Source organism: Oncorhynchus masou, chromosome 20 (genome assembly GCF_036934945.1).
Source record: "Oncorhynchus masou masou isolate Uvic2021 chromosome 20, UVic_Omas_1.1, whole genome shotgun sequence".
Taxonomy (NCBI): Eukaryota; Metazoa; Chordata; class Actinopteri; order Salmoniformes; family Salmonidae; genus Oncorhynchus; species Oncorhynchus masou.
The window spans coordinates 30,568,417-30,585,418 of NC_088231.1; the positions used below are offsets into that span (position 1 = coordinate 30,568,417).

The following is a 17,002-nucleotide window of genomic DNA, read 5'->3' on the forward strand; positions in this document are numbered from 1 at the left end:
ACCCATCACTCCCATCACCACTAGACTCATCACCATTAGACCCATCACTCCCATCACCACTAGACCCATCACTCCCATCACCACTAGACCCATCACTCTCATCACCACTAGACCCATCACTACTAGACCCATCACTCCCATCACCACTAGACTCATCACCACTAGACCCATCACTCCCATCACCACTAGACCCATCACTCCCATCACCACTAGACCCATCACTCTCATCACCACTAGACCCATCACTTCCATCACCACTAGAGCCATCACTCTCATCACCACTAGACCCATCACTCTCATCACCACTAGACCCATCACTACTAGACCCATCACTCCCATCACCACTAGACTCATCACCACTAGACCCATCACTCCCATCATCACTAGATCCATCACTCTCATCACCACTATACCCATCACTCCCATCACCACTAGACCCATCACTCCCATCACCACTAGACCCATCCCTCTCATTACCACTAGACCCATCACTCCCATCACCACTAGACCCATCACTCTCATCGACACTAGACCCATGACTCTCATCACCACTAGACCCATCACTCCCATCACCACTAGACCCATCACCACTAGACTCATGACTCCCATCACCACTCGACCCATCACTCTCATCACCACTAGATCCATCACTCTCATCACCACTATACCCATCACTCCCATCACCACTAGACCCATCACTCCCATCACCACTAGACCCATCCCTCTCATTACCACTAGACCCATCACTCCCATCACCACTAGACCCATCACTCTCATCGACACTAGACCCATGACTCTCATCACCACTAGACCCATCACTCCCATCACCACTAGACCCATCACTCCCATCACCACTAGACCCATCCCTCTCATTACCACTAGACCCATCACTCCCATCACCACTAGACCCATCACTCTCATCGACACTAGACCCATGACTCTCATCACCACTAGACCCATGACTCTCATCACCACTAGACCCATCACTCTCATCACCACTAGACCCATCACTCCCATCACCACTAGACCCATCACCACTAGACTCATGACTCCCATCACCACTCGACCCATCACTCTCATCGACACTAGACCCATGACTCTCATCACCACTAGACCCATCACTCCCATCACCACTAGACCCATCACTCTCATCACCACTAGACCCATCACTCTCATCACCACTAGACCCATCACCACTAGACCCATCACTCCCATCACCACTAGACCCATCACTCCCATCACCACTCGACCCATCACTCTCATCACCACTAGACTCATGACTCCCATCACCACTCGACCCATCACTCTCATCACCACTAGACCCATGACTCTCATCACCACTAGACCCATCACTCTCATCACCACTAGACCCATCACTCTCATCACCACTAGACCCATCACTCTCATCACCACTAGACCCATCACTCCCATCACCACTAGACCCATCACTACTAGACCCATCACTCCCATCACCACTAGACCCATCACTCCCATCACCACTAGACCCATCACTCCCATCACCACTAGACCCATCACCACTAGACTCATGACTCCCATCACCACTAGACCCATCACTCCCATCATCACTAGACCCATCACTCCCATCACCACTAGACCCATCACTCTCATCACCACTAGACCCATCACTCTCATCACCACTAGACCCATCACTCCCATCACCACTAGACCCATCACCACTAGACCCATCACTCCCACAGCTGCGATGAGCTCAAAGGAAAAGGAGAGAAGGAGTGCAGATCAGCAACGCATCACAGAATCAGCGACCTCAGGATCAGCGACCTCAGCTGACTCCCACCTGGAAAACAGAAGTGGGGGACTGACTCAAAAGTCATAACAACTGTTGCTGAGGGAACATGCAGCACCACGATCCTACATGTTGGAAGTTCAACATGGGTCTGTCCACAGGAACAGATATTACCTCATCTATATGGATGGACCTGAGAACAACAAAGCTGCACAAGAGAAGATTCAAGTGTCTTCACCAGTCCGACACATCTCATTGCCAGAACTACCAAAAAGGTCATCCTGGATGTACCTGCTACACCCAGAACAAGGTCAGAACCACCAACACCCAAGGTCAGAACCACCAACACCCAAGGTCAGAACCACCAACACCCAAGGTCAGAACCACCAACACCAAAGGTCAGAACCACAAACACCCAAGGTCAGAACCACCAACACCCAAGGTCAGAACCACCAACACCCAAGGTCAGAACCACCAACACCAAAGGTCAGAACCACCAACACCCAAGGTCAGAACCACCAACACCCAAGGTCATCCTGGATGTACCTGCTCAGAATAATCCCTTGAGGTCTGTTGAGACAAAGGCAGTCTATTCTTTGTTCTGTGAAAAGGAGAGATGTGGTGTTATTTGCATATTGCAACCTGATTGGTCATATGCTAATGAGGGCCTGTGAGAAAGTCGGGACTGATATGTAAGCCTGTTAACCTCAGACCTTATTCCAAAACCCTATTCTTTCCCCATAGGGATGGCTGAACGAAAAAGAGGTCATTTATATCCAGGTTTCAGGACTACAAACTGGCAAACTCTACTGTGGCAAAATTGATTCCTGTTTCAGTCATATCTTTGGTTAGGTTTGCGTGGGTCAAACAAAAACACCCTAATGATTGGTTGACAATAGATCCTCCCACAATGCAGCGATGGCTTCTGGGTCAACTGCAGAAACTTGCAGCCGACTGCAGTCAGAACTTCATGATCTTTGATCACATGATTTTTGTAAAGTTCATGCAGTCAATATGTAGGTGCAAGTCGGACAATTTTTATTCCCATAATGCAACACACTTTAAAAGACTGTGACCAACATGGTGGTGACCACCTTATAAAAGTAATCTCCTCGAACGCGCCCAATAAGTAGACCCAGAGCCAGCTGTTCCCTCTCTTGCGTGAGCATGACAGATATTATGGAGGAACCAGGAGCTCACACGGGAAAAGCCTGAAAGAGGAAACTTACACTGACAGGAACATTGACAACAAAACAATTATCCAATGGTAAAACGGCCTGAGTAAAACTCTTATTTATCCACCATCTTTGGGGTTAATATTGCCCAGCGGTGCAAAACGAACTGCACGGTGGTCATGTGATGTACACGGAAGTGTAACTCCTCCGCACCGCAGTTGTCAGTACCTTGCAGAGTTGTAGAACCGGTCTACACCGTTAACGTCTAAGTAGTATATTGAAACAGCTGGTTAATGTAGCCTAGGTTAGTAGTCAGCTCGTATCTAGTCGTCTCTGCGGTCATGTTATTGTTGAGTGTTAGCAGTGTATGTCTGCTCCTAGCGACACTACAGGCGGTACAATGTGACGCCGAATTGAACACATCTACAGGTTTGTTAATGTAGGTCTCTTGTCATTTCCTACGGGTCTGTATGGGCTACTACTGTGTCAGACCAGTTTGTGCTTGTTTCAGGTGAGAATACCGGACAACTCGGGAAGTATTCGGTGCAGTTCGTGACTAACTCGTCCAACGGCACCGACCTAACCTATGGCTTCGTCTCGTGCGGGGTGGCCGTTCTGTTTTACGGTTCTAACTTTGTCCCCGTGAAGAAGATACCCACCGGAGACGGTAAGGACGAAGCGAGACATGTAAAATGAGTTCAACTCCTTCAGAACTAACGTTAGCTAGTTCACTCAACGTGTTAACCGGGGACCGGTTAAACGGCTTTAAAAGACGACACTTGGTTTATTCCTGGTGTTTCGTGGGTCTGGTAACTTGACATTGTTTAACCTTCTTTCCTGTACGATTACATGTTATGTGTTCTGAACTTTCCACTTCCCGAGGCTTTCCAAACGCAACTTTCCTTTTGTGTAATACTTATCGATCACTGATTGATTAGGCTACGTCATCACTAAAAAATGATGCTGTTTAGTAAGAAAGGCAGGGCCACATTCATTTGCCAAACCAAGAAATACCATGAATAGAGCTCATGTGATTCCTTATTATACATTGTATCCCCCCCACACACAGCCTATTTATATCTGAACATTTCCAAAACACTGTGTCCTGCTGAATGCACCCCAAGTGTGTCCAACTCACCTTTGCTACCGCTGTTGGCAGTGTGGTACTGCAGGTGTATGTGACCAATAACATTTGATTCGTTGTGTGTGTTGCAGGTCTGTTCTTCCAGTGGGTGCTGTGTGCAGCAGTCTGGAGCGTATCTCTGGTGGTCAACATTATTCTGGGGTCTCCCACCTTCTGGCCGCTAGCCATGCTGGGGGGGGCCATCTGGGCTACAGGTCAGTATACCTATAGCCATGCTGGGGGGGCATCTGGGCTACAGGTCAGTATACCTCTAGCCATGCTGGGGGGGGGCATCTGGGCTACAGGTCAGTATACCTCTAGTCATGCTGGGGGGGGGCATCTGGGCTACAGGTCAGTATACCTCTAGCCATGCTGTGGGGGGGCATCTGGGCTACAGGTCAGTATACCTCTAGCCATGCTGGGGGGGGGGCATCTGGGCTACAGGTCAGTATACCTCTAGCCATGCTGGGGGGGGCATCTGGGCTACAGGTCAGTATACCTCTAGCCATGCTGGGGGGCATCTGGGCTACAGGTCAGTATACCTCTAGCCATGCTGGGGGGGCATCTGGGCTACAGGTCAGTATAACTCTAGCCATGCTGGGGGGCATCTGGGCTACAGGTCAGTATACCTCTAGCCATGCTGGGAGGGGGGGGGGCCATGCATCTGGGCTACAGGTCAGTATACCTCTAGCCATGCTGGGGGGGGGCATCTGGGCTACAGGTCAGTATACCTCTAGCCATGCTGGGGGGGGGGCATCTGGGCTACAGGTCAGTATACCTCTAGCCATGCTGGGGGGGGGGGGCATCTGGGCTACAGGTCAGTATACCTCTAGCCATGCTGGGGGGGGGGCATCTGGGCTACAGGTCAGTATACCTCTAGCCATGCTGGGGGGGGCATCTGGGCTACAGGTCAGTATACCTCTAGCCATGCTGGGGGGGGAATCTGGGCTATAGGTCAGTATACCTCTAGCCATGCTGTGGGGGGGCATCTGGGCTACAGGTCAGTATACCTCTAGCCATGCTGGGGGGGGGGGGCATCTGGGCTACAGGTCAGTATACCTCTAGCCATGCTGGGGGGGGGGCATCTGGGGCTACAGGTCAGTATACCTCTAGCCCTGCTGGGGGGGGGGCATCTGGGCTACAGGTCAGTATACCTCTAGCCATGCTGTGGGGGGGGCATCTGGGCTACAGGTCAGTATACCTCTAGCCATGCTGGGGGGGCATCTGGGCTACAGGTCAGTATACCTCTAGCCATGCTGTGGGGGGGCATCTGGGCTACAGGTCAGTATACCTCTAGCCATGCTGGGGGGGGGGGGCATCTGGGCTACAGGTCAGTATACCTCTAGCCATGCTGGGGGGGGGGCATCTGGGCTACAGGTCAGTATACCTCTAGCCCTGCTGGGGGGAATCTGGGCTACAGGTCAGTATACCTCTAGCCATGCTGTGGGGGGGCATCTGGGCTACAGGTCAGTATACCTCTAGCCATGCTGGGGGGGGCATCTGGGCTACAGGTCAGTATACCTCTAGCCATGCTGGGGGGGGGGATCTGGGCTACAGGTCAGTATACCTCTAGCCATGCTGTGGGGGGCATCTGGGCTACAGGTCAGTATACCTCTAGCCATGCTGGGGGGGGGGCATCTGGGCTACAGGTCAGTATACCTCTAGCCATGCTGGGGGGGGGGCATCTGGGCTACAGGTCAGTATACCTCTAGCCCTGCTGGGGGGGGGGCATCTGGGCTACAGGTCAGTATACCTCTAGCCCTGCTGGGGGGGGCATCTGGGCTACAGGTCAGTATACCTCTAGCCATGCTGGGGGGGGGGCATCTGGGCTACAGGTCAGTATACCTCTAGCCATGCTGTGGGGGGGGGGCATCTGGGCTACAGGTCAGTATACCTCTAGCCATGCTGGGGGGGGGATCTGGGCTACAGGTCAGTATACCTCTAGCCATGCTGGGGGGGGGGGGCATCTGGGCTACAGGTCAGTATACCTCTAGCCATGCTGGGGAGGGCCCTCTGGGCTACAGGTCAGTATACCTCTAGCCATGCTGGGGGGGGGGCATCTGGGCTACAGGTCAGTATACCTCTAGCCATGCTGGGGGGGGGGGGCATCTGGGCTACAGGTCAGTATACCTCTAGCCATGCTGGGGGGGGCCCTCTGGGCTACAGGTAAGTATTTATTTAATCTGTGTGTTTGTGTGTGTAGGTAACATCACGGTGGTCCCCATAGTGAAAACCATCGGTCTGGGTCTGGGCCTCCTCATCTGGGCCTCTTTCAACCTCCTCATTGGTTGGGCAAGCTCCAGGTACGCGCGCGCACACACACCAGCCAAACCTAGAGATACACACACACACCTCACGCACCCTTACAATACACTGTGTGTGTATCTCTAGGTTTGGCTGGTTTGGGATCGATGCTGAGGAAGTTTCTAACCCAACACTCAACTACTGTGGAGCAGGATGCTGTCTGCTCAGGTAATGAGGGGTGTTTTTGTGGTGGTGGGGCGTAGCGGGGGGAGTATAACAGGGTGTGTAACGTGGAGGGATGTGTAACAGGGTGTATGGTGGTGTGTAACTGCGTGTATGGTGGTGTGTAACTGGGTGTATGGTGGTGTGTAACTGGGTGTATGGTGGTGTGTAACTGGGTGTATGGTGGTGTGTAACAGGGTGTTTGGTGGTGTGTAACAGGGTGTTTGGTGGTGTGTAACAGGGTGTTTGGTGGTGTGTAACAGGGTGTTTGGTGGTGTGTAACGGTGTGTAACAGGGTGTTTGGTGGTGTGTAACAGGGTGTTTGGTGGTGTGTAACAGGGTGTAACAGGGTGTTTGGTGGTGTGTAACAGGGTGTTTGGTGGTGTGTAACGGTGTGTAACAGGGTGTTTGGTGGTGTGTAACAGGGTGTAACAGGGTGTTTGGTGGTGTGTAACAGGGTGTTTGGTGGTGTGTAACATGGTGTTTGGTGGTGTGTAACAGGGTGTGTAGTATGTAACAGTGTGTGTAACAGGGTGTGTAGTATGTAACATGGTGTGTAACAGGGTGTGTAGTATGTAACATGGTGTGTAACAGGGTGTGTAGTATGTAACATGGTGTGTAACAGTGCTCTCTCTCCTCAGTGCTGTGATCTTCTTCTTTGTGAAGAGTGATGTTCACAGTCAGACCTCCAGACCAGAAGAGGAGGAGCCACTACTCATAGACGGCGTGAGACACACTGCTGTTCCTAGCCTGAGTCGCTCTACAACAGTCTGGAGCAGATTTTAATACTGTGTGTGTGTGTGTGTCTGTCTGTGTGTGTCTGTGTGTCTGTAGTGTTTAAATTCAGATGGTGGGACGTCGTCTGATGACTCGTGGGTCGACACACTGAGACCGCGGACCAAACGACTGGTGTACGTATCTCATCTTAACATAGGCTCGACACGCTTAACATTTGCAGAGCGGGAGGCTTGCACTGCTTGAGCAGAAAATCACTGCCTCGAACAAGAGGATAAAGGGAAGCAAGTCCCCACAGCAATGTTCCAACACCTATTGGAAAGCCTTCCCAGAAGAGTGGAGGCTGTTATAGCAGCAATGTTCCAACACCTATTGGAAAGCCTTCCCAGAAGAGTGGAGGCTGTTATAGCAGCAATGTTCCAACATCTAGTGGAAAGCCTTCCCAGAAGAGTGGAGGTTGTTATTGCAGCAATGTTCCTACATCTAGTGGAAAGCCTTCCCAGAAGAGTGGAGGCTGTTATAGCAGCAATGTTCCTACATCTAGTGGAAAGCCTTCCCAGAAGAGTGGAGGCTGTTATAGCAGCAATGTTCCTACATCTAGTGGAAAGCCTTCCCAGAAGAGTGGAGGCTGTTATAGCAGCAATGTTCCTACATCTAGTGGAAAGCCTTCCCAGAAGAGTGGAGGCTGTTATAGCAGCTCCATATTAATACCTGTGATTTTGGAATGAGATGTCAGACAGGCAGGTGTCCACATACCAGCTTTTCATTTCTCAGCTGTGTTTTCTAATCTCTCTCCCTCCAGTGGTTCTCTCCTAGCTGTGTTTTCTAAACTCTCTCCCCCTCTCTCTCCCTCCAGTGGTTCTCTCCTAGCTGTGTTTTCTAAACTCTCTCCCCCTCTCTCTCCCTCCAGTGGTTCTCTCCTAGCTGTGTTTTCTAAACTCTCTCCCCCTCTCTCTCCCTCCAGTGGTTCTCTCCTAGCTGTGGCAGCAGGTTTGTTGTACGGTACCTCTTTTGTTCCAGTTCTCTACATTAAGAACCACGCAGCACATCATGACAGCCACTTCACCGGGGCAAGCCAGTTTGGTACGTCACCACTGCATTACCCGTCTCACCCCTTCACAGCTGCCTTACCCGTCTCTCCCCTTCACGGCTGCCTTACCCGTCTCTCCCCTTCACAGCTGCCTTACCCGTCTCTCCCCGTCACGGCTGCCTTACCCGTCTCTCCCCTTCACGGCTGCCTTACCCGTCTCTCCCCTTCACGGCTGCCTTACCCGTCTCACCCCTTCACGGCTGCCTTACCCGTCTCACCCCTTCACGGCTGCCTTACCCGTCTCTCCCCTTCACGGCTGCCTTACCCGTCTCTCCCCTTCACGGCTGCCTTACCCGTCTCACCCCTTCACGGCTGCCTTACCCGTCTCACCCCTTCACGGCTGCCTTACCCGTCTCTCCCCTTCACGGCTGCCTTACCTGTCTCTCCCCTTCACGGCTGCCTTACCCGTCTCTCCCCTTCACGGCTGCCTTACCCGTCTCTCCCCTTCACGGCTGCCTTACCCGTCTCTCCCCTTCACGGCTGCCTTACCCGTCTCTTCCCTTCACGGCTGCTCTCTCTCTCTCTCTCTCTCTCTCTCTCTCTCTCTCTCTCTCTCTCTCTCTCTCTCGAGAGAGAGAGAGAGAGGGTTAGAGAGGGTTAGAGAGGGTTAGAGAGGGTTAGAGAGGGTTAGAGAGGGTTAGAGAGGGTTAGAGAGAGAGGGTTAGAGAGAGAGGGTTAGAGAGAGAGGGTTAGAGGGAGAGGGAGAGGGAGAGAGAGTGTGTGTGTGAGACTTTTGTTTTTGGGCAGAATTATTTGAGATTTTAGTTGTTATTGTTGGAGGTGCGTCTTGGTTAGTTTAGTGCCTAATCTTGCCTAATGAGGGCCCGCCTTGATCAGAGCATTATCTTCTTCTTCACATTGAGTTGCATGGTTTGTAAATGGCTTTAAGCTATATGACCGCCATCTAGTGGCCACAATACATTTGTCAAAAGATTCAGTTCATGGCTCCAGCACTGCAGGTGGCGGTAAATCACCAATATTAGCTTTGCACTTTTTTCAAACATCAAAAGAGGAAGAAAATGTACTACTTTCAAATGGAGGTACAACGTTACAATCTCTATGGTGCCACCAAAACGGCAGGGATACGTTGTGATCTCTATACCTCTCTATGGTTCCACCATAACGGCATAGATACAATGTTGTGATCTCTATATATCTCTATGGTGCCACCATAATGGCAGAGATACTTTGTGATCTCTATACATCTCTATGGTGCCACCATGATGGCAGAGATACGTTGTGATCTCTATATATCTCTATGGTGCCACCATAATGGCAGAGATACGTTGTGATCTCTATATATCTCTATGGTGCCACCATAATGGCAGGGATACGTTGTGATCTCTATACATCTCTATGATGCCACCATAATGGCAGGAATACGTTGTGATCTCTATATATCTCTATCTCCAGCAGCACCTGGCTGATATTTTCTTTCCTCTCTCTCTGTGTATATAGATCTGGACTATGTGTTTGCCCAGTTCAGTGGGATATTCCTGACCAGTACGGTCTACTTCCTGATCTACTGCGCTGCCATGAAGAACACACCTAGAGTCTACCCTAGAGCAATACTACCTGGTACACACACACACCTAGAGTCTACCCTAGAGCAATACTACCTGGTACACACACACACCTAGAGTCTACCCTAGAGCAATACTACCTGGTACACACACACACCTAGAGTCTACCCTAGAGCAATACTACCTGGTACACACGCACACCTAGAGTCTACCCTAGAGCAATACTACCTGGTACACACGCACACCTAGAGTCTACCATAGAGCAATACTACCTGGTACACACGCACACCTAGTCTACCCTAGAGCAATACTACCTGGTACACACACACACCTAGTCTACCCTAGAGCAATACTACCTGGTACACACACACACCTAGAGTCTACCCTAGAGCAATACTACCTGGTACACACACACACCTAGAGACTACCCTAGAGCAATACTACCTGGTACACACGCACACCTAGAGTCTACCATAGAGCAATACTACCGGGTACACACACACACACACACACACACCTAGAGTCTACCCTAGAGCAATACTACCTGGTACACACACACACCTAGAGTCTACCCTAGAGCAATACTACCTGGTACACACACACACACCTAGAGTCTACCCTAGAGCAATACTACCTGGTACACACGCACACCTAGAGTCTACCATAGAGCAATACTACCTGGTACACACGCACACCTAGTCTACCCTAGAGCAATACTACCTGGTACACACACACACCTAGAGTCTACCCTAGAGCAATACTACCTGGTACACACACACACCTAGAGACTACCCTAGAGCAATACTACCTGGTACACACGCACACCTAGAGTCTACCATAGAGCAATACTACCGGGTACACACACACACACACACCTAGAGTCTACCCTAGAGCAATACTACCTGGTACACACACACACCTAGAGTCTACCCTAGAGCAATACTACCTGGTACACACACACACCTAGAGTCTACCCTAGAGCAATACTACCTGGTACACACACACACCTAGAGTCTACCCTAGAGCAATACTACCTGGTACACACACACACCTAGAGTCTACCCTAGAGCAATACTACCTGGTACACACACACACCTAGAGTCTACCCTAGAGCAATACTACCTGGTACACACACACACCTAGAGTCTACCCTAGAGCAATACTACCTGGTTAGATTGTTGGGTTATTTACACTGTGTGTATTTTCGTCCAGGCTTTGTCTCTGGGGTGATGTGGGGTATTGCTACCTGCTGCTGGTTTCTGGCCAACACCTACCTGAGTGCTGTGGTCAGTTTCCCCATAATAACCACGGTGAGTATTAATACTACAACAATACTGTGTTAATACTACAGCGGTACTGTGTTAATACTACAGCAGTACTATATTAATACTACAGCAGTACTATATTAATACTACAGCGGTACTATATTAATACTACAGCAATACTGTTTTAATACTACAGCAATACTGTTTTAATACTACAGCAATACTGTGTTAATACTACAGCAATACTGTGTTAATACTACAGCAATACTGTGTTAATACTACAGCGGTACTGTGTTAATACTACAGCGGTACTATATTAATACTACAGCAATAATGTGTTAATACTACAGCGGTACTGTGTTAATACTACAGCAATGCTGTGTTAATACTACAGCGGTACTGTGTTAATACTACAGCAATACTGTGTTAATACTACAGCAATACTGTGTTAATACCACAGCAATACTGTGTTAATACTACAGCAATACTGTGTTAATACTACAGCAATACTGTGTTAATACTACAGCAATACTGTGTTAATACTACAGCAATACTGTGTTAATACTACAGCGATACTGTGTTAATACTACAGCGGTACTGTGTCAATACTACAGCGGTACTGTGTCAATACTACAGCGGTACGGTGCTGCGGCTGTATTTTACCTTTATTTAACTAGGCAAGTCAGTTCGGGGGTTTGAACTTGCAACCTTCCGGTTACTAGTCCAACGCTCTAACCACTAGGCTACCCTGAAGCCCCACTTTACTGTGTTAAGTGTGTGTCTCTGTAGGGTCCTGGTCTGATTGCAGCTCTTTGGGGAGTGGTGGTCTTTAAGGAGGTTAAGGTAGGTAACCGTTCTATTCAAAAATGTTACCACATATATTACCAAAGCAAACTTATAGAAACATGTTAACCTTTTTCACTTGTGAGTTACAAATATCTCAAACGCATTAAGGCACACCTATTAATTGAAATGCATTCCTGGTGACTAACTCATGAAGCTGGTTGAGAGAATGCCATGCTGTCATCAAGGCAAAGGGTGGCTATTTGAAGAATCTCAAATAAACAAATCAAAATATATTTTATATAACACTTTTTTGGTTACTACATGATTCCATGTGTTATTTCATAGTTTTGATCTTCACTATTATATTGCAATGTAGATAATAGTCCACATAAATAAAACCCCTGCATGAGTCGGTGTCCAACCTGTTGACTGGTGTCAGACCTACCAACATGCACGCATTGTGGTACTAACTACGCAATTCTCTGTCCATGTACTGATTTTTATAAAAAATAAATCCACTGAGTAAATCTAACATCCCGATTCTCGAGCTGCAACACACAGGCATGTACAGAGTTTGTGTCAACAGACATGGAGATGAATCCATTATTATTAGACGTAGCTAGCCGGTGTCTGCCCCTCATCCTGTTTGTTGTGATGCTGAGTTTGTGTCAGACATGGAGATGAATCCATTACTATTAGACGTAGCTAGCCGGTGTCTGCCCCTCATCCTGTTTGTTGTGATGCTGAGTTTGTGTCAGACATGGAGATGAATCCATTACTATTAGACGTAGCTAGCCGGTGTCTGCCCCTCAACCTGTTTGTTGTGATGCTGAGTTTGTGTCAACAGACATGGAGATGAATCCATTACTATTAGACGTAGCTAGCCGGTGTCTGCCCCTCACCCTGTTTGTTGTGATGCTGAGTTTGTGTCAACAGACATGGAGATGAATCCATTACTATTAGACGTAGCTACCCGGTGTCTGCCCCTCCTGTTTGTTGTGATGCTGAGTTTGTGTCAACAGACATGGAGATGAATCCATTACTATTAGACGTAGCTACCCGGTGTCTGCCCCTCCTGTTTGTTGTGATGCTGAGTTTGTGTCAACAGACATGGAGATGAATCCATTACTATTAGACGTAGCTAGCCGGTGTCTGCCCCTCCTGTTTGTTGTGATGCTGAGTTTGTGTCAGACATGGAGATGAATCCATTACTATTAGACGTAGCTAGCCGGTGTCTGCCCCTCATCCTGTTAGTTGTGATGCTGAGTTTGTGTCAGACATGGAGATGAATCCATTACTATTAGACGTAGCTAGCCGGTGTCTGCCCCTCACCCTGTTTGTTGTGATGCTGAGTTTGTGTCAACAGACATGGAGATGAATCCATTACTATTAGACGTAGCTAGCCGGTGTCTGCCCCTCCTGTTTGTTGTGATGCTGAGTTTGTGTCAGACATGGAGATGAATCCATTACTATTAGACGTAGCTAGCCGGTGTCTGCCCCTCACCCTGTTTGTTGTGATGCTGAGTTTGTGTCAACAGACATGGAGATGAATCCATTACTATTAGACGTAGCTAGCCGGTGTCTGCCCCTCCTGTTAGTTGTGATGCTGAGTTTGTGTCAGACATGGAGATGAATCCATTACTATTAGACGTAGCTAGCCGGTGTCTGCCCCTCCTGTTTGTTGTGATGCTGAGTTTGTGTCAGACATGGAGATGAATCCATTACTATTAGACGTAGCTAGCCGGTGTCTGCCCCTCCTGTTTGTTGTGATGCTGAGTTTGTGTCAGACATGGAGATGAATCCATTACTATTAGACGTAGCTAGCCGGTGTCTGCCCCTCCTGTTTGTTGTGATGCTGAGTTTGTGTCAGACATGGAGATGACACCATTACTATTAGATGTAGCTAGCTGGTGTCTGCCCCTCAACCTGTTTGTTGTGATGCTGAGTTTGTGTCAGACATGGAGATGAATCCATTACTATTAGACGTAGCTAGCTGGTGTCTGCCCCTCCTGTTTGTTGTGATGCTGAGTTTGTGTCAGACATGGAGATGAATCCATTACTATTAGACGTAGCTAGCCGGTGTCTGCCCCTCCTGTTTGTTGTGATGCTGAGTTTGTGTCAACAGACATGGAGATGAATCCATTACTATTAGACGTAGCTAGCCGGTGTCTGCCCCTCACCCTGTTTGTTGTGATGCTGAGTTTGTGTCAACAGACATGGAGATGAATCCATTATTATTGGACGTAGCTAGCTGGTGTCTGCCCCTCACCCTGTTTGTTGTGATGCTGAGTTTGTGTCAACAGGCATGGAGATGAATCCATTACTATTAGACGTAGCTAGCCGGTGTCTGCCCCTCACCCTGTTTGTTGTGATGCTGAGTTTGTGTCAACAGACATGGAGATGAATCCATTATTATTGGACGTAGCTAGCTGGTGTCTGCCCCTCCTGTTTGTTGTGATGCGGAGTTTGTGTCAGACATGGAGATGAATCCATTACTATTAGACGTAGCTAGCCGGTGTCTGCCCCTCCTGTTTGTTGTGATGCTGAGTTTGTGTCAACAGACATGGAGATGAATCCATTACTATTAGACGTAGCTAGCCGGTGTCTGCCCCTCCTGTTTGTTGTGATGCTGAGTTTGTGTCAGACATGGAGATGAATCCATTATTATTAGACGTAGCTAGCCGGTGTCTGCCCCTCATCCTGTTTGTTGTGATGCTGAGTTTGTGTCAACAGACATGGAGATGAATCCATTACTATTAGACGTAGCTAGCCGGTGTCTGCCCCTCCTGTTTGTTGTGATGCTGTTTACCGACTGTCAGCTGTATGTGACATGGACAAGACATGGACAAATCTAAAAAAGCTAACATTAGAGAACATTAGATGGACATTCAGTGGGCTCTAAAGTGCAAGCAGTTCACTCACATTTGCTAGTGAAAGAAATTAAATGCAAATACGAAAAATAACTGGTCTTATTTGTGCGAGTGTGAAATGCATTGAATTCTGCGTCCCATTAGTTGTATTTTTCCCGTAACATTACGAGGATCACGCAACCTGATAGACTGTAATTATGATTCATGTCACAAAAAAACATTACAAAAGTATAATAAAAAATACATCTAAACATCTTGGCATTAAATGGAGTGGGGAGTTTAGAAGACTGCGCGATGAAGAATGAGTGTCCGGTATTAGCTATAGAGGCAAAGCTTCTAAAATGCCTTTACACTAGATTTGAGATTTGATCAATTTCGAAAATGTGAAATGATTTATGAGAAGCGTTCTTTAGATCCTGGCCTATGATGACACAGATCATATAAACAGTTTTCACATGGAGACACTGGTTTGGTGCTGGAGATGAATATGAGGTTGAGAAGTTGGATAAACGCTGACTGTACTATATTTTGTAAATAATAGACTACGTGGTTGGGACGACGCCCACTAGTCATTTATATAAAGACTAACCCATTTTATTAGGTTGCTGGACTTCTTAAGTCCTTGGCCTTCCAACCTCACTTGTTTTCTTTGGTGCAAATAAAACAGATCAAAACAATGAGCTGATGAGACGCGATTTCGCCGTAGAAAAACTTCTCTCTCGTCAGGACACTGTTCATGACACATGAGATCTCATATCAAACACTAGGCTAGTAAATACGTCAATAGGACAACCGACTTCAATACCAGTTGCTGAAAACAGCTGGTCAAATGAGAAACATGGGAGGATTTTATTTAACTAGGCAAGTCAATTAAGAACAAATTAAAGGAATGAGAAGGAGAAGTGAATGTTCACCTCCTTAGGTCCTCAGATGCTGCAACCTTCAGAGGTGTCCTACATCTTTACTACCTGTCCATCTGGTATTACCCCTTAGAATGCCCTTCTAGCCAATCAGAATTGAATAGTATTCAACAATGCCGCGGTATATGGTCAATTGCTTAAATGACCTCTCCTTTCGTCCTCAGGGTTGGTGTAACTTCCTCATCCTGGGCATGGCGTTCTCATTGGTTCTCGCTGGAGCCCTGCTGACAGCCTTCTCCAAGGTGTGACACACCTGGTCTAAGGCGTTATGACTTTCCGCCAGACACTCAGGGAACCAGGATGAGGATGGTTACTGTACTCCGAAAGGGAACTGTCTTTTAACTGATACACTTTTCACCTAGTTTAACTAGAAATTATTTCCATAGTCTCTTAATATTTTAATGTTTGATAAAATTATTTGTCTATTTCCATGAATTCATCTCAAAGGGATACTATTTTTTATGAAGTTATCTAATGTGATACCAGTGGATGAAGAGGTTTATTAACTGTAGAGTCAATACTTCCTGTTGATCTGGCCATCCAATGTACGGGACATTGCAAGTCAACCTGCAAAGTAAACACTTGACTAAATGACTAAACTAGAAAAAGGTACATTTGTTGAAGAAAATGTGTGGGCTTTCAGCTCTATGAAAGGTTTTGTAGCCTACCATAGCCATTTGATATGTTGAATAATTATATAAAAGGCGTTGTTGGGTTCTGAGAATATGAAATATACTTATGTCACTGAGGGAGGGTAATGTATAACGTTATGTCAGGATATGTCACTGAGGGTAATGCATAACGTTTACATTATGTCAGGATATGAGAGGGTAATGTATAACGTTATGTCAGGATATGTCAGAGGGAGGGTAATGTATAATGATATGTCACAACGTTTACATTATGTCAGGATATGTCACTGAGGGTAATGCATAATGTTTACATTGTCAGGATATGTCAGAGGGACAGAGGGTAATGTATAACGTTATGTCAGGATATGTCAGAGGGAGGGTAATGTATAATGTTTACATTGTCAGGATATGTCAGAGGGACAGAGGGTAATGTATTACGTTATGTCAGGATATGTCAGAGGGAGGGAGGGTAATGTATAACGTTATGTCACTGAGGGTAATGTATAACGTTTACATTATGTCAGGATATGTCACTGAGGGTAATGCATAACGTTTACATTATGTCAGGATATGTCAGAGGGAGGGAGGGTAATGTATAACGTTATGTCACTGAGGGTAATGCATAACGTTTACATTACGTCAGGATATGTCA

General features: G+C 47.6%; 1 protein-coding gene across 1 annotated transcript; it reads left to right on the forward strand.

The window, feature by feature from the left end:
- The first annotated feature begins 2,971 nt into the window (after positions 1–2,971).
- Positions 2,972–16,434, forward strand: tmem144a (transmembrane protein 144a). Its single transcript, XM_064926838.1, has 12 exons — positions 2,972–3,369; positions 3,452–3,607; positions 4,156–4,278; positions 6,267–6,366; positions 6,455–6,535; positions 7,171–7,255; positions 7,364–7,440; positions 8,229–8,347; positions 9,813–9,932; positions 11,090–11,187; positions 11,932–11,985; positions 15,883–16,434. The coding sequence occupies exons 1-12, from the start codon at positions 3,282–3,284 to the stop codon at positions 15,964–15,966; spliced, it is 1,185 nt and encodes a 394-aa protein (XP_064782910.1). The 5' UTR covers positions 2,972–3,281; the 3' UTR covers positions 15,967–16,434.
- The last annotated feature ends 568 nt before the right edge of the window (positions 16,435–17,002 follow it).

Bases quoted from the DNA above. Each gene is read 5' to 3' on its own strand.
- tmem144a (XM_064926838.1), top strand. From the start codon at position 3,282: ATGTTATTGTTGAGTGTTAGCAGTGTATGTCTGCTCCTAGCGACACTA. The intron at 6,367-6,454 runs GTACGCGCGCGC...GTGTATCTCTAG, and splicing joins ATTGGTTGGGCAAGCTCCAG to GTTTGGCTGGTTTGGGATCG. The intron at 7,441-8,228 runs GTACGTATCTCA...CTCTCCCTCCAG, and splicing joins CCGCGGACCAAACGACTGGT to TGGTTCTCTCCTAGCTGTGG.